At 53.7% G+C, this 17,786-nt stretch overlaps 1 protein-coding gene across 3 annotated transcripts; it reads left to right on the top strand.

The window, feature by feature from the left end:
* Positions 1-2,544: 2,544 nt before the first annotated feature.
* Positions 2,545-16,031, top strand: RAPGEFL1 (Rap guanine nucleotide exchange factor like 1). 3 transcript variants are annotated; one of them, XM_045520724.2, is made up of 15 exons: positions 2,545-3,454; positions 6,253-6,331; positions 7,219-7,354; positions 7,584-7,681; positions 9,563-9,675; positions 9,930-10,097; positions 10,907-11,004; positions 11,117-11,239; positions 11,781-11,959; positions 12,036-12,126; positions 12,700-12,750; positions 13,094-13,181; positions 13,365-13,429; positions 13,772-13,826; positions 13,957-16,031. In XM_045520724.2, exons 1-15 carry the CDS (start codon positions 2,935-2,937, stop codon positions 14,034-14,036), a joined length of 1,944 nt encoding a protein of 647 aa, XP_045376680.2. In that variant the 5' UTR covers positions 2,545-2,934; the 3' UTR covers positions 14,037-16,031. The 3 variants fall into 3 exon arrangements, with proteins under 3 accessions (XP_045376680.2, XP_074198975.1, XP_074198974.1); XM_074342873.1 differs by having other exon boundaries at positions 2,547-3,454; positions 14,063-16,031; XM_074342874.1 differs by lacking the exon at positions 12,700-12,750 and having other exon boundaries at positions 2,546-3,454; positions 14,063-16,031.
* The last annotated feature ends 1,755 nt before the right edge of the window (positions 16,032-17,786 follow it).

Raw genomic sequence — 17,786 nt, 5'->3', positions numbered from 1 at the left:
TGGTGTGCAAGTTGACTACAAAGGCTATCCCTGGTGTGGGGGAACAATTGAATTTAGTGTGGATCTGGCAGCATCTGTCCTTGGGTCCCACAAATCTTTGTACATGATACATGGGGCATGGTCATCATTGTGTATCTTAAAATGATAGTTGGGACTTCCCCTCCTATACCCATTGGTGCTGCTGCTACAGCTAGAGGACCATGACTTTCCCCCCATCCCTAATTGCTCTTTGAATCATGTCAGTTTGCTTCCCTTCTTCCCTGCAGCGTGTTGGGTGACTATGGGCCTGATCTCCTGGGGTCATGCAAAGAATACCAGTCAGCCTTGGGGGTGGGTTGCTGGAAGGAGAGATGAGCCTGTTAAGATACTTGCCCCTCACCCCTGCCTCTTGATTCTCCAGTCCTGCAGTTAGATCCCATTGCTCTCTGTGTTGCCCTGGTAACCAGCTCAGCAAGAAGAAACTCAAGCTCAGCAAAGCCCCCAGGTTCTCTGCCCTCCCAGCCTGCCTCTCAGTGGGCAGAAAGATCAACCTTAGGTAGTAGCCCTGCCCTGTCCCTTTCCAGAAGTTCATTGGCTGAGCTCCCAAACTCTATTGCCCCTATCTCCTCACAGGTGTTAATCATACCACCCTCCCTCCATTCCTTCCATCACAGAGTGTAGATACCCTGCCAACAATCCTCCCTCCCCACCGGTTCAGCACACAGGCCTTGTGGGAGACTCAGAACAGCGAAAGACTTGGACTTACAAAGTTGTCTCCCAGCATCTGTAGCCCACTTGGTTGGGCTGTCCCCCTAGGGCAGTGATTTTCAACTCTAGCTGTATGAATCACTGGGGGATCTTTAAAAAAATACCATGAACCTTGGCCCCATCTCTGAGACCTGATTTAGTTGATCTGAGGTGTAGCCTGGGCAACAGTAGTTTTTGAAAAGTTCCCTGGATTACAATGGGCAGTTGGGGTGATAACCACTGCTGTTCTAGGAGGACCATGACTCCATGCTGGCTTTCCTCTCTGATTCAAGGTCTTGAACTTAGTCTATGCTTGATATCCTTGAGTAGTTGAAGGGTGCTAGGGTCCTTTTCCCCAAGCTTTCAGTTTCCTGAAGTCTCTTTGACCCTTTTATTTGTATTCCCCACACCCTCCACATCCCCAGTTCCTTTCCCCTCCTAACCGACAATCCCAAATCCTGCCCAGAGAGGACGTTACCAAGGCAACCAGCTTAATCTGGTAACTGTGGCATGTGCTGGGAGTGGAGCCCTCCCCTCTTCTTATTCGGTTCATGAAATGCCTGGGGAGCTCCAAGCCACTCCAGCCAGTTTCTCCTCTTAACCCCAGGGATATTGGGATATCCAATAAAGGGAGTCCAGGAAACTGATACTTGGATCTCTATTTCAGCTTCTTAGCCAAAATTGTGTTTTTCACTGTTCCTTTTTGCAAATCCACAAACAGATGGGTGTGCAAAGCTTTATTTCCATGAACACATGCTCTTGCACACATAGGACCAGATAAGCATACACAGTGACACATGGGTAGTACACACCCTGTTCATTTCTACACCACTCCCAGCCTTTAGCATTCCTGTCCCTGCCTGGTCGGTGCACAGTAAACAGGGGTGGGGCATTGTCCCAGGAGCCTCAACCCATCTGGTGCCTGGTGCCACTCCCTCACCTTGTTACCTTAACCTTGATGTGCGTATAGTGAGTGTCTCTATTCCACCCTCCTCCTGGGACAGTGTGCCCTTAAGGACAGAATGCTCTGGGCATAGTCATTAGGAATAGGGAAATTTGATAGCACTTTCCTCACTCCATGGTTATGTCATCTCCAGAGGGACTGTCTATGCCTGACGGTGTTGGTTGGCAGTTCTGGAGTCTGTCACCCAACTCCAGGGCCCTGCTTCCTCCTGCTGTTGGCTGGGCTCAGGTGCCCTTGTGCTCCTGGTCTCCTCCCCACTGCCTACTGCTTCTCCTCACTCCAATTAGACCTGCCGCAACCTGCTGCTCCCTGCCTGGCTCCTACCTGCCTGCCAGTACCTGCCTCTCACAGGCCAGGCCCTCACCATCTGTTGTGCCCTACCAGAAAGGGCAGATGGGTACCGCTCCCAGTGCCAATGCCAATTCACCCTAGGTCTTCCCAGCCCTTCTTACAGAAGGAAGATATTCCTGTGAGTATAGCACATATTCCTGTGAGTATAGCAACAGAGCACACTATCGAGATTGCGAGTGATAGACATCCAATCAGCAGTTTTTATAGGTCTCACCTGAATACAGGTAGGTGCGTCAAGGTGCGCGAATGGGTTTTTTGCAATGATATCAAGAGTCATCGTAAGCCCCGAGCTAGGAACCCCTCTCCATTGGTAAATCGCTCCCTCGTCTTTGCCTTTAATGTCTGCATCTGCTCTGAACCCAACCCCATTCAGCCCCTTAACTGTTTCTCTCTTGGCCAGCCCAGCACCCAAGTTCAAGCCTCGCGCGGTCCAGGGGGCGGGCCCAGGAAGGGCAGGGGCGGGGACTGGGAGGGGACTGGAGGAGGGGGCGCGGTCTCAGCTCTGCCACCTTCCCCCCACCCACCAGGAGCGCAGCCGCCGCTGCCGCCGCCGCGTCCTCTCTGCCTTGCTGCCTCTGCCGCCGCAGCCCGGCCCAGAAGCGCAGAGCCGGGGGCACCGGCTCCGCAGCCTACCTCAACCTTCGGGCCGCGTGAGCTGCAGCCGGCATGGGGGGTCACTAAGAGCGGGCACTCCTTCCCTCTGGCACCTCCCCCGGCCACTGGCCACTGTACCCTGGCCAGCGAGTCTCCAGCACCTCTGGCCCCCAGTCCTGCGCTGGCACGGCCCTCCGCTCTGTCCCTCCGGCTCTGAGCATCGTGTCCCCGCCCCCCCCCCGCCCGCGCCTGGGACACCTGGGTCCCCCGGCGGCCCCGAGGAGAGGGGCGGGGGGGGCATGAAGCCGTTGGAGAAATTTCTGAAGAAGCAGACTTCGCAGCTGGCGGGACGAACGGTGGCGGGAGGTCCCGGCGGGGGTTCGGGGAGCTGCGGCGGGCCTGGAGGGGGTGGGGGACCTGGCGGGGGCGGCGGTCCAGCCGGGGGACCGCGGCCGCTGCAGCGGCGTCAGAGCGTGTCTCGCCTGCTGCTCCCAGCTTTCCTCCGGGAGCCCCCCGCCGAGCCGGGGCTGGAGCCGCCCTCTGAAGAGGACGGGGGAGAGCCGGCGGGGGTCGCGGAGGAGCTCGGCAGCGGGGGGCCCTGTTGGCTGCATCTAGAGGAGGTGCCGGGGCCCGGGCCGCTCGGGGGAGGGGGACCCCTGCGCTCCCCTTCCTCGTACTCCTCAGACGAGCTATCCCCGGGCGAGCCTCTGACTTCTCCACCCTGGGCCCCCCTGGGCGCCCCCGAGCGGCCGGAGCATCTTCTGAACCGGGTTCTGGAGCGGCTGGCGGGAGGGGCTACCAGGGACAGCGCCGCCTCAGGTAAGGAATCGGCCGGCTCATCCATCCTGGAGTAGGGGGTTGTCACCTGGTTCCTCTTCCTTGCCCTTGGACAGTGGGGGTGGCGCTATGCCGGAGCCTCGGTGTGGGGTTGAGTGGTCAGCTGAAGTGAGGCAGGGGCCTATGGGAGGAACAGACCCTTCTGTAGTGGAGAAGTGGCAATGCCACCTTCCTCCCTGTAGCAGCCTCATCCATGGCTGGAGAAGAAGCTGAACCCCTTTCTCTCCTTAAGCCACCCTTCTTCTCCCCTGGACATTTTATCCAGATCCTCACGGGGCCCTGATGTTGACTACCTCCTTCTGTGGCCCCAAATTAGGGCCTGACACACTAAGATGGAAGCTGCCCAGACCAGTCAGTGCAGGCCCCCTAGAGGTGGCCAAGCCCCCAAAGACCTTCCAGGAGTCCCTGATTCTGTTTAGAAGCCCCAGAGCAGAGGGGTGGCCCGCTCAGTGGGACAGTACCAGACAGGCACAGAGCCCAAGTTGCCTTTTGGGCTTGGGCAAAGGGATGCATTGTCTTTAGCAGCTTGTGGGGAGGGAAGCGTTCTAACTGGGGGCTGACTCAGAAGGTACTGGTTGTGGGAGAGGTGGCTGGGCAGACATCAGGGCCCTGCAGTATCCAGTGGGGTCTGAAACTCTGACTCCCGCCCTTCCGGCAACAGGCCTCAGCACACGGCCTCTTTAAAAAATAACCACACCCTGAGAGGCTTATTCCCTTAAACGATGATGCTACTTCACCACTCCCCACTAGAACCCCTACTAAGGGGATTTTGAGGAAACTGAGGCCCCAGATTGCTGCTTAGTGGCTGAGGTAGAAGACCCGCGAATCTTTAGGGCTACCTCTCAGCATTTCATCAAGCCCAGCAGGTTCTGAGAACTGGGAGCCCCGGTTGAGGGCCTAAACACAGGGGTTTCATACTTTGCTCTCAGACATTTGCAGGAAGCCCTAATCCAGGTGTGTAGAATGGAGTTCCACTCCTCTAGATTTTTCTCGAGACTCAAGTCCTCTCCTTGGCTCAGGCTGTCATTGCCCTGGGGAGCTGACACCTTTTGGACTTAATTAGAAAAAATATCAGACACATACAGCTCTCCTAACCATAACTTCCCACCTACACCACACACCCTGTGTCTCTATGACACATTCCCTGGGGACGCTGTACATTGGACCAGAGCCTGCCTTGGAAGAGACAGACAGACAGCAAACTGGAGCCCCCATAGCAACATTTCCCCTACTCTGCCCCATGTTCCTCTTCCTTTGCTCTGTTTAGCTCTCCCGTGAAATAAAAAGCAGAAGGATGCTGGGCATCCCTAGTCCTTGTCCCCATCCCTGGAGCTGGGGGTCAGGGCTGGGGGGCTCTCAGACTCGCTTAAGGAACACAGTCTCTAGCTGAGCAGAGAGGGAAAGGGAGAAACTGTCTTTCCCTTCCGCAGGGGTCTGGTGCCATGGGTGCTGCTCAGTCTCCCCTGGGGAAGGACTCCTGAACCGATTGTCACTGTATTATCCAGACTGGCATGCTGGAGCCCCAGAGTAACTGGTTCAGGGAACCCCAAATCAGTCCCAGAGTGAATAAGAATCAGCTGAACCTGCCACTCTGACATTCTCCAATATAACCAATGCTCTCAAGCCATCTCGATTCCTTCCCAGGGCATGTGGGAGGAGGGGACTTACAGCAGGTACCCTAAACTGGCCAAAGTCTCTCAAACGTCTGAGCAGCCCCATCTGACCACTGTACTCTGCTCTGACACTCTGCTTGCTTCAGGCCTATTGAGAAAAGAACAAAGACTCAGGAGTCTGGGTTCTCACTCCAGCTCCAGGCAACTCCTTCCCAGCTCTGGGCCTCAGTTTCTCATTTGTGAAATTACATAGTTGAAGTTGAGGATCTTCTGTTGATTCTCCCGCTACACTTTCATGGCTAGAGTTGGAGGCCAGAGGGTGGTGACCCAAGGGCCAAAAGAAGCCTTGGTTTTGTCCCAGGGCAGTGCTTGGGGACCTGGCCCTAACCTGTCCTGGTGAGGACACCTGGCTCCCTCCCCGCACGCTACCTGTCTGTGTGTGCCAGGCTGCCCTGCCCCACCCCAGGGCTGGCTGCAAGTCAGGGCGACCTTGTACCTGGCTGACTGGCTGAGCCAGGCCTAGGTGGGGGTGTGGAGAGGGAAAGGGTGGTGTGAGGAGCCACTCCCCTCCGCCCTTCCACCATTAACTCTTCAATTCCTGGGTATCCAGAGGACACAGGGTTTCTATTTAAAGACTTTAGGATCAAAGAGATGACAGTAGCTCCTTTCCGTTTTAATGGAGCTGGTTCTCACCTGCCTATTTGGAACTCAAAGCTGTTAGGTAGGGCGTGGGGAGGGGAAGAGGGACACACAAGCACGCAACACTGACCCTAACCTCTGTGCTTGGAAGTTCTCTTTGTCTAGAGACCCTTCTGTGGGCTACCTCTTTTATTTTCCGGGCAGATCTCAAGCTTAGTATATTATCTGACCAGCTTCCCACACACATTGGAGACCAGTGGGCGTGGCCATCGAAGGGCGCCCCCTCCTTCCCTCCAGCTGCCTTGGCAGCTGCCAACCCCACCCCCGCAGCGGCTGCCCTGAACCTTCATGTGTGTGTGTGCGTGTGTGTATATGTGCACATGTACAGAGCATGACGGGGCAGGTGGCTGGGGATCCAGCCTGGCTAAAGAGAATTTGCCCTTGGAAGCAAGAAAAGGGGGTGGTGAGTGTCCCATGGGGTCCTGGAAGTGCCCTCCTGACATCAGTGGTGACAATTGATCTCTACAGATATCCTGCTGGATGACATCGTTCTCACCCATTCTCTCTTCCTCCCTACGGAGAAATTTCTGCAGGAGCTACACCAGTAATATCCTTTTGTGGAGCTTGCAAAAGGGGAGGTTGGGAGGGAGCCACTCCCCCAACTCCACATGGGATGTGAGAGTCCAGGCTCTTCCCTAGAAAACACACTGGGTTCCATTCCAGGTTTTCCACTCAGCAACTGGGTGACTTGGGGCAGGTCACCTAACCTCCTGGGGCCTCAGTTTCCTCTTCTGTAAAATGGGGATAAATAGCACCTGCCCTCCCTCCCTATGGGGCTGCTGTGGAGACCATTCTAATAGCACATGTGGGAGTGTTTTGGAGACTGCAGAGCCATGTACCAGTGTAAGGTGTTATTATTCTATTAAGAGTGCCTCTCTCCCCACTGAATTATTGCTCTAAACATCTGGTTGCCCAGCAAGTTATTACAGGGTCTGATGTAAACATCAGGTCACGGCCGCCCTGTGGTAGGGTCTACTAGAGACAAGTTGCTGGCTGGGCTATTCATAGGGTCTCATGGAAGCATAGGGCCTCTCGCTGAGTTATTCTAGAACCAAACTGTGAATGTCAGGCCAGTGAGAAGAATATCGTAGCCTCTCTTCGAAATACCAGGCCTTACACTAACGTATGGTTAGGTTGTGGTCAGCACCACTGGCCTTTATCAGCCTGCTGTGGGCTGATCCGAGGTTAGGTGGGACCAGGTAGCTTCTAGTGAATTTCCTCAAGTGAAATTCAAACAAACAGGAGCCGGACGTGGCCAAGTGAGTGCCATCGGGCATGGGAGGATCTTGGCTCCAACGACCTTTTGATCTCCTTTCTCCCTGGCCCAAACCTAGAGAATTTTGAAGGGTGGCCTTGCCTCCCTTTGACTCCTGTATCCCTTCCCAGTCTCCTCAGGTCTGCCTGCCCAGGACTTTTTCTTAACTTAGGGGTCAGCTTTGTTTGGGCAGGAGGCATGGAGGGCTCTGAGGGGCTGGGCCGGAAGCAGGCCTGTCTAGCCATGCTCCTTCATTTCTTGGACACCTACCAGGGGCTGCTGCAGGAGGAAGAGGGGGCCGGCTGCATCATCAAGGTGGGCCTGGGATGAGAAGGTGGGTGAGCAGGCTGTTTGCTCTGGAAGGGGGCCCCTTGGAAGGAGCCATACTTCTCAAGCTGGGTACCTGGAAGGAAAAGATGTCAGCCGGCCTTAGCTTATATGGTTCTTCTTTGCTTGAAGGCATGGAGACCCTGCCTTGCCTTTGCAGAGCCTCATGCCATGGATGAGACACTCGCCCTCACCTTCTCTCTTCTCCTCTCCGCAGGATCTGTACCTGCTGATTATGAAGGACGAGTCCCTTTACCAGGACCTCCGAGAGGACACACTGAGGCTGCACCAGCTTGTGGAAACAGTGGAGCTAAAGTGAGGGGCATGGGCTGGGGGAGGGGACAGGAAAGAAGTCCCCCTTGCTCCTCTATTACAGGGCTGGGTGCCTCTGGGTGCCTCTGGAGTTTTGGCTCCAAGATAGTTTTATTTTCCCTTTCTCTTACTGGAGAAGTAGCACAAAGTACTGTCTCCAGTCATTTTAGGGGGTCCATTCTCCCATCCATTTATTTGTCAATCCAATGGGGGTACTGATAAATATTTAACAAGCTGCACATCAGGAAAAAGAGCCCTGATTTGTAGCTTTTGCTGATTCCCATGGTGTAAATTCTCTCACCACAGTTGATTTCAAGCTACCAACATGATGTCACTGAATGTGAAGTTGGGAAGAGATGTGCAGTAGCAGGCCACTGCATAGTTATTTTCACCATATAAATCCAACAGATGTAGAGCGGGGAGGGTATAGCTCAGCGGCAGAGTGCACACTTAGCATGCACCAGGTCCTGGGTTCGGTCCCCAGTACCTCCAGTAAACAAATAAATAATTAAGTAAATAAGCCTAATTACCACCTCCAACACACACACACATCCAATCGAATGTAAATAACCTGAAAAGCATGGATAATAGCAAAATGTAGTAAAACAGTTAGGGAACTACTTTTTGGGTAATAATTTGGCTATAAATTTATAAAACATATATATGTTTATATATAATTATACATGTGTAAGTTTATATATATGTATACATAATATATACATGTAATTTTTTTTAGTGCATGTGTTTAAAACCAGTTGGCAAAATTCCCCCAAAATGAACAATCTGCTCTCATGAGCCAATGTGAGCCAGCTTCAGGACACCACTGCACCCATCCCTCCATCTTTTCAGCCCTTTCAGTTTCTCTTGACTCCCTCCCACCGTCACACCCCTCATTTAGGCCTCATAATTCCTTCCCTGGATTATTGCCACAGCCTCCTACCCAGGGCTTCAGCTTACGGTCTTCTGTAACTTTCTCTTCCTTCTTATGCTGACACCAGAGAGATCTCAAACTTGACAACCTTGTGCTTCCATTCCAGAAACACCCACAGCACCCCCTTTGCCTACGAGAAAGAGTTGCAACATCCCAGCCCTTCTCTTTCTGCCTCTGCTGATCCTTCCCATCTCACCTACCACATCCCCCTTCCCCCATGAAACTCCCTCTACACCCCACCATTCCCTGAAGTCCTGTGGGTCCCACCTTCCTGCTGTCATTTATATGGTCCCCCCCAGAGTGCCCTCCTCCCACGCCCTGCTCTTCCTGTTGTCCTTCAAAGAGGTCAAATGCCATCTTCTCAGTGAAAGCTTCCCAGATCCACCTTTTAGCAGTAGCTGTCCCTCCCCCATACCAACATAACTCTCCTTGTACCTTTATTACATCGCCACACACCTCCTGCCTTGGTTAGAATTAGCAGTCTGCACATCTGTCTCCCTCCCAGACTGTGAAGTTCTTGCTGGCAAAATTCAGCAGTTGATGACCTACACCTACCATGTGCCAGGCAGTGTGCTAGGCCTGGAGGATGAAAAAAAAAATTCAGTAAGAACTAATCCCAGCCCTCAAAAGCTCTCAATCTTGTAGAAGAGATAAGACAGGAACATAAACAAATATTAGCCCAATATCCCTATACCAGTTGAGACAAAAAGGTGACCTTTCCTGGTGGGTGGAGTGGGTAGAGAAGAATTCATGGCAGAGGTGGCATTTGACCTGGGTCACTCAGACAGTTGTCCCAAACTGGCCACTGTCCTGTCTTCTGACCCCCTTTACCACTCTCTGAACCTGATGCCGGTGCATCCTTGACCCAGTTCTGATATCCCTCCTTGATGTTGTCTGCCTGGCCCTCAATATGCCGGGCAGGACTTCCTCATGCCCAGCTGTGTCCATGCCAGGATCCCAGAGGAGAGCCAGCCACCCAGCAAGCAGGTGAAGCCACTCTTCCGCCACTTCCGTCGGATAGACTCCTGCCTGCAGACCCGCGTGGCCTTCCGGGGTTCCGATGAGAGTGAGTGTGAACAGGAGGAGAGGCAGGCTTCCTGAGTGGCTCCGGGGGAACCTATGGGGTCTCTGGGACTGGGGTACCCTCCGTGGAGTCTCCCTGGGTCATAGAACCAGTCCTTTTCACAGCATGTTTTTCAGAGGACAACCAGTTGAAGGATGGGGTGGGGTGGGGTGGGGAACAGAGGTACCCTGGAGGGAACTGTGCCAATATTGCCATTCTATCCTCTGATGCAAAGCCACCTTCCGGTCTCTATCCAGTCTTCTGCCGGGTCTACATGCCTGACCACTCTTATGTGACCATACGCAGCCGTCTCTCAGCATCTGTGCAGGACATTCTGGGCTCTGTGACAGAGAAATTGCAGTACTCAGAGGAGCCTGCAGGGCGCGAGGATTCCCTCATCCTGGTAGCTGTGGCCTCCTCAGGAGGTGAGGGTCAGAAAGAGCTGGGCTGGGGGGCCACAAGAAGAGAAACACCAAGCCCAGTACTCTGGGGCAAAGGTAAAGACTGAATTCTAGGCCCTGGCTACTCAAAGTGTGTCCTGGGACCAGCCCCAGGAGCATCACCTGGGAGCTTACTACAAACGCAGTATCTCAGACCCCACTGCAGACCTGCTGAATCAGAATGTGCATTTTAGCAAGGTCCCAGGTGATTTCTATGCACAGGAATGTTGGGGAAGCACTGGTCCAGGACACTTGGATGCTGATCTGGGTGCCTGCCTCTTATTCACCTTGGGATCTGCTCCTTTAACCTCCTCCAGCGTCTAAGGGTGCTACGTTTTTGAGGCTAAAGACACAGGGTGGGCCTCCAATCCTGAAAGGAAAGCAAAAAGCCTGCAATATAGTCATAGCCTTATTTTCCTCTAAGGAAAAAATCTCTGCTTTCCCAGTGTCACAAGGGTGACAGGAGAGAAGAGCTGTAAACACTGTTGGTAAGGGGTGTATATATAGCACAGTGGCAGAGCACATGCTTAGCATGCATGAGGTCCTGGGTTTGATCCCCAGTACATCCATTAAGAAAAAATGTTGGGAGCAAATTGGAGGTTATAAATGTAAAAGGAGTAATTGTTTTCGGAAATGTCAGATAAATATGGCATAAACTGGTGATAATATGAATCCCGTTAGTCTAGAATGTGTCCGTGCCGGCTTAGGAGTTTCTGGACGGGACAGCAGCAGTGGCTGGGGTGTGTGAGGGTGCGGTTGGCGGGGCTGAGGCAGAGCAGTTTGTTCTCCTGCAGAGAAGGTCCTTCTCCAGCCAACCGAAGACTGTGTCTTCACCACGCTGGGCATCAACAGCCACCTGTTCGCCTGCACCCGAGACAGCTATGAGGCCCTGGTAAGAACACCTTCCCAAGGCCATGGCTAGGAGCAAAGGCTGAGAGGGGCTGGGAGCAGAAACTCACTAGCTCAGAGTGGAGCCCAGCCCCTGTGCCCTTGCCTGCCACCAGGTGCCTCTCCCGGAGGAGATTCAGGTCTCCCCTGGAGACACAGAGATCCACCGAGGGGAGCCTGAGGACGTTGCCAACCACCTTACGGCCTTCCACTGGGAGCTGTTTCGCTGCGTGCACGAGGTAGGGATGGAGGCTGGAGCTGGGCTGAGGGCCTGGAGGGAGGCAGCGTCTGGGCTGAACTTCCTGGTGAAGATGCTCTCTTGCTACATGCCCTGGGGCAATGCACCACCAGAACCGCTCTAAGCCTTTGTCCCTTTATCTGGGGGAAAAAAAAAAAAAAAAAAAAGCAAAGAGAGAGCTCCCCATCCTCCACTTCGCAGGAGTTTGGTTCAGGGCCCAAGTGCTGCTTACCTCGAACCTGACCCATGGCTAGTATTTGTAAAATATTCACTATTAAATTAAAGAAGGCAGCAACAATAATGTATATCAGATGGTTCAAGTGCCTGACACCTGGTAAGTGTTCAGCAGACAGTAGAGTATTATTAATGTTGGTTGTTTTCCCCCCCATCTCTGTTGCATCCTGTCCTGTCCCCATTTTTTCTATTTTCCACCCGTCCCGCCCCCGCCCTCCTGCCTTTCCCGGCTGGCCGCCTCTCACTGCCATCTTCCCACCCACACCCCCCACGCCCTGGCGGCCCCGCCACCGCCGCCGTGGGTGCAGCTGGAGTTCGTGGACTACGTGTTCCACGGGGAGCGCGGCCGCCGGGAGACGGCCAACCTGGAGCTGCTGCTGCAGCGCTGCAGCGAGGTCACGCACTGGGTGGCCACCGAGGTGCTGCTCTGCGAGGCCCCGGGCAAGCGCGCGCAGCTGCTCAAGAAGTTCATCAAGATCGCGGCCATGTGAGTGCAGCAGGCTGCGCAGGGGGCAGGTCTCGGCCACCGGACCGCCCACTGACCCCGCCTCCCGCCCCTGCAGCTGCAAGCAGAACCAGGACCTGCTGTCCTTCTACGCCGTGGTCATGGGGCTGGACAACGCCGCGGTCAGTCGCCTGAGGCTCACCTGGGAGGTGATGAGACTTCTTCCCTTTCCGCTCCTCCCACCTGTGCGGGCCCACCTCGGGGATCTTGGCCTCCAGCCTCAGCCTTGACACTCTGGGCTCCCCCAAGAGCGGCCTCCTGGACCGCTGCTCGCCTCTAGGGCTTTGTGCCAATTGGAGGGAGGCGCCCTCTTCTGGCAGAGACAGCCCCAGGGCACACAGCAAGGCTAAGGGACCCCGTCCATTTGGAGATTTATGAAGAGCTGGATTCTGTGCCTGTGGAGGAAGGAGAGGAGCAGGCAGCCCAGGCCAGGTCGCATACTTGGTTCTTGGGTTTCAGCCAGCACCCAGGGAGGCACCTTTGTACGGGCACTTGTATCAGCAGAAGCCTCCATTTCCCCAGAATAACTCATCCTTCTGGGCCACTTCAAGCGCCCCAGACCTAGCCAAGGGCTGGCTCTACTTCCCCACCCGCCTGCTTCCCAGCTGCTTGCAAGGCACTCAGGCCCTTTCCCCCTCCAACCCATGGGGATTAGTCAGGAGATCCCATGAAACCCAAGGAGCTCCCCCTCTGATGTCCCTTCTCCTTCCTTCACACTGCAGAAGCTGCCAGGGAAATTCAAGAACTTGTTCCGCAAATTTGAGAACCTGACAGTGAGTGGGTTTGGCTCTTTTAACTGCCCCTGGACTGGCACCCCAGAGACTGTTCCCATAAACCTCAAGGCTCCCTTTCAAAGTTTTTAGTGCCTGGGACCCTCCCTGTCTCCCTCCCCAACATGCTGGAAGGGGAGAATGGGGAGGTTGCTACTTTGTTATCCTTGGAGGGGAGGGGAGAACAGTCAAGCCCCTGCCCAGCGCACCCCCCCGCTACACGTCCAATTACACACCTATCTGATCTAGGTGTATCTAGGGCAGTGGGATGAGGGAGGGAGTGGGGGATGACTTTGGGGTACACTGAGCCTATCTGTCCCTTTGTCCCTCTTTTGCTGAACACTAGGACCCCTGCAGGAACCACAAAAGTTACCGAGAAGTGATCTCCAAGATGAAGCCCCCTGTGATTCCTTTCGTGCCTCTGATCCTCAAAGGTGAGTCACTTCCAAGCTGTGTTCTTCTCTCCACACTCTCCGTGCCCCATTCTGACCCTCAATCCCCTCTCAACTCAGCTCTGCATGCACCCACCTAGAAAGGAGCTCCCTCCACCCGTATGGAGTGCGGTCTGGGGGAGGGGAACCTCCTCTCTTATCCACCTGCTTCTCTCCCGCCCCTAGACCTGACTTTCCTGCACGAGGGGAGTAAGACCCTTGTAGATGGTTTGGTGAACATTGAGAAGCTGGTGAGTGACACTGCCAACCCCAGTCCTGTGAGTGGGGGGCTGGCATCCTCTCCCTCTTATGGCACCCCCTGAAAGATAGCAGCATTTCTCATGGCACTCAGCTTGCCTGACAAACTCCTGAGTGTCTCCCCAGTGGTGTCTCTGTGGCAACCTGCTCACAGGTGGCAAAGCATCAGCTCAGGGTGGGGGACAAGTCGACCTCCCCTTCACCTGGCACCCCGTTACACCCCAGAGTTGGGGACTAGGGGGAGTAGAAAAAAGTTGGGGGTTGAGGGGGGGGGCAGAAGAGCAGCGAGCACCTTTTTATGCCCTTTTCGAGGCTCATGCCTTGTCATCCCCCAGCATTCAGTGGCGGAGAAGGTGAGGACAGTCCGCAAATACCGGAGCCGGCCCCTCTGTGAGTACCCAGGGTTCTGAGAGCATTACAGGTAGAGCTTTGACTGAACAGGAGGGTTCCTGGGATAACTCCCCACTCGAATGTTTATTTCCTTAAACTTGTTTCTCCATTCTCTCCTTGGCCTCCCCAGGGGCCCTCCTGCATCCCAGTCTGCATCCTTCTCCTCTGGCTGGTGTGTGTGTAGAGGAAGAAGGGAGGCTGGTCCCCTGACCGCCTCTCTCTCCTCACACCCCTAGGCCTTGAAATGGAGGCGTCCCCCCATCACCTGCAGACCAAGGCCTATGTGCGCCAGTTCCAGGTCATTGACAACCAGAACCTCCTCTTTGAGCTTTCCTACAAGCTGGAGGGCAATAGTCAGTGAGCACAGAGGCTCTGGTCGGCCCCTCACCAGGGTCCTCGGGCACCTGGTACTCAAGCACTTTGCACAACATCCCAAGCCACGTCTGACATCTTCCCCTGGGAGCAACTTCCTGCCCCCAAGGGAAAGAGTTGGGTGGACTTACTCCTGGACTCATAAGCCTGTTCATCCTGCTGAAGTACTGTCCCCCTTGCTCCTTCAAACCAAAACCACCCTGCTGGTTCTGCCCTGCCTGGGGAAAGGGGCCACAGAGCTCCTTCCTCTGGACCCTCCCAGCGAGATCTATTCCGGAGATGCAGTTCCCAGCCAACCTCCTCTTCCCAAGCAGGCCGGAGAGCTGCCCACCCTCCCATCTTGCAGAGTGGAATTGTGGGAGGGATTGGCAGCCTTTCTGTCCACCACCTCCCCAGCTTCTCCCTGGTCTGGGCTGGGACCCCTAGATGGATTCCTGAATATCACATGCCCTTGTGCGTCCGTGCGTGAGTGTGCCCCCTTTTAAAGAGCAGGAAGGTATCTGGTCATTGAGGGAAGGTGTTGTGTGTGTGCTGGGGAGGGGGGTCCTTCTGTTTGGTGCTACCCTTGTCTACTCTGGTCCTGGGATAGTACGGGGTGCTTTCCCTATCCCCACCACTCCCTGCCCACTGCCTCTGCTGCCCTACACACCCAGACGTGTGGACGAAGCTGCTCATGAGGGCAAGGAGCAGCAGCGGGAGGGAAGGTTACCTGTCAGCCCTTCCAAGTCCCCCACTCAGGCCTCCCAGAGCTCCCTGGGTGGGCTCCGATGAGAGGAAAGATGCTCAGGGAAACACAGGACGAAGCTGCCCACAGGACCCTCCCTCTGCATTGCAGTGGGGTGAGGTGTGGTATGATCAGGAGTTCTGGGTGCCTGCTGCCCAGACTCCTGCTTTTAGGGTATCTCACTACTAAGAAGGGAGTTGTCTTCTCCCTTCTGGCTCTTCTGTGGGATACCAACACACAGTCTCCATCTTTTCCCTGTCTTGACTCCCCTTTGGTCCTTCCCATCAGAGCTGGGGTGGACCCCTGTACCCGGGCAGGCAGCTCCAAAAAGTGGGGGAGGGAACGGCAGAGACTGGAAAGGCAAAACTGGACTCTGGTGATGCCTATTACCTCTCGGTCTCCCCTCCATCTCCCATCACAGGCCTCCAGGGCTGAGGGGTGCGGGGCTCCTGGCAGCTACGGGGTGAGATTTCCTTGTATAGCCTCACCCTCCTTTCTGGCACCACCTCTTCCCCTTCTGAAGAGGCAGCAGCTGCTGCCACCAAAGCAGCTGCTGCTCCTGCTCTGAGGGTGTATATATTTTTTACCAAAAGCTCTGAAATTGTACACTTATTTTTTAAAACCCAAAGAGGGAAAGAGCCTTGTATCATATGTAAACAGTGTATCATAGGTTATGTTGTACAGTCCCTTTTATACAGCGGTCCCTCGTGTTCCAGCCGCAGAAAATGCCGGCAGATTCCCCACCCCCAGCCCATCCGCAGGCACTGTGTCCCACCCCTGCCATCCCTTAAAGACGGTGACCGTGTCCCCTCCGGCTCCCTGCCTCCTTCCTGCTACTGCTGATGGCCCTCCTCTCCCTGCAGCCGCCCTTCCTCCCGACCCCTCTTGCACTCCAGCCCTCACCGCCCTCTGCACCCTGGGGCCCACTGGGCCAGTCTTGGCTGCTGCCCGCCCCTCCCTTGACGCCTGCCCCGCTGCCTCCCAGGGGCCTCCCGGATCCTTCCCGTGCCCCACAGCTTTAACAGAGTGAACTGTGTTTACTGTACAGGCGCGCTTGTCATGGCAGAAGCCTCCTGGTGGAGTAAAAGCCCATAAAGTCTATGAATCCACCTGCCTGCTGTTCTCCATTCTGTTTCTTTGAGGCTGAGGCAGGGCCAAGCAAGGGGAGAGGGAACCAGGGCTCTCAGGGCTCCAGGCTGCCTCAGGAGGGTTATTCCGGAGTGACTTTGAAACTGTGGATGAGAGGAAAAGGTGCTAGCCTCATAAGACATGCCACCCGATGCCTGGAACTTGGAAGGGTGAATGTCCTAGTTCTTCCATGTTCCAGGTGCCATGGATATGTGATCTTGTTTAATTCTAACCCTGGAAGGTCGGAAGGCGGAAGCCAGGCAGTCCTAGCACAATGTCCAAGATTCAGGGTGAGCAAGGAGGCAGGATGGGGCCCCTAACCCAGATCTGTCCACTGAAAAAGGCATGCATGTTCACTAGGCACTACCCAGACAGCATGCACTCTGCACACCAGTATCTACCAGTTATACTAAGATGTGGGGCATCTAGAGCCTAAGCTCCAGGAGACACTGTATATTCCAGCAGGTACACATGAGCCGTTGACCTTTGCTTGTCCTGCATCTGTTATTCTCTCAGTCTTTTGCATCTCAGAAAATGGTCCTCTCATCCACTCAAGTTTTCCAGGTGAGAATCTAGGACTCACCTTTCATACCGCTTTCTCTCATCCCTCACTCATCTCATCGGCCTGCCTGTCGGCTACAATTCTAGCACATATCCCAATTGGTGCATTTCTCTAAGACCTCTCTATTACCACCCAGTCCAAAACACGTTCATGTCTTCCCTGGACGACTGCACTAGCCTCCTACCTGGGCTCTCAACTTCCTCTCTCCAACCCACCCCTAACCCCACCAGTGGGTTCCCCACACTACAGCTGGCATGCTCCTTTACAAACCTAAATCAGAGAAAGGGATGATGCTAAGTATCGGTGAGGATGTGGAGCAACTGGAACTTTTATACATTGCTGGTGGGAGTGTAAATTTGTACAACCAGTTTGGAAAATTGTTTGGTCATATCTACTAGAACTTAACGTACACTGAACCTGTGACCTAGCATTTCCTCTCCTAGGTGTATAGCTAAGAGAAATTAGTGCTTACGTCCACCAAAAGACAGGTATAATGGTGATCCTAACAGTTTAATTCATGATTTAAAAATTGGAAAAAAACGTTTAACAGGTGAATGGACAAATCCATTGTGGTATATTCTTATGATGGAATATGACATAGCAATAAAAAAGGAACAAACAGCTGTTACTTGCCTAAATGAATCTCACAGACATAATATTGAGTAAAAGAAGCCAGACACATAGACTACACACTGTATAATTCTGTTTAGAGAAGTTCAAAAACAGGTAAAATTATGGGGATAGAAATAAAAATAGTGGTTACTCATGGGGTGGAACAGAGTATTGACTAGAAAGGGACATAAAGAAGCTCTCTGTGGTGATAGAAATGTTCTGTATCTTGAACTGGGCATGACTACACATGTGTGTGTGTTTTCACTGAATTGTGAGATTTATACATTTCACTGTAATGTCACATCTCAACTAAAACAATTCTGATCATAATACTCCTCTGTTTTTGATAACACTTAGATTAAAAATCAAAATTCTCCCTCTCCTTGTTTTATTTATTTTATATATAGTAGTTTGGATCTACGAATCCCAAACTCCTAATTTATCCCTCTCTCCACTTTCCCCTTTGGTAACCATAAGTTTGTTTTCTAGGTCTGTGAGTCTGTTTCTGCTTTGTAAATAAGTCCATTTGTATCATTTTTTAAGATTCAACATATAAGTGATA

This window comes from Camelus bactrianus, chromosome 16 (assembly GCF_048773025.1).
Source record: "Camelus bactrianus isolate YW-2024 breed Bactrian camel chromosome 16, ASM4877302v1, whole genome shotgun sequence".
Lineage (NCBI taxonomy): Eukaryota > Metazoa > Chordata > Mammalia > Artiodactyla > Camelidae > Camelus > Camelus bactrianus.
This window is presented reverse-complemented; position numbering and strand designations above follow the sequence as displayed.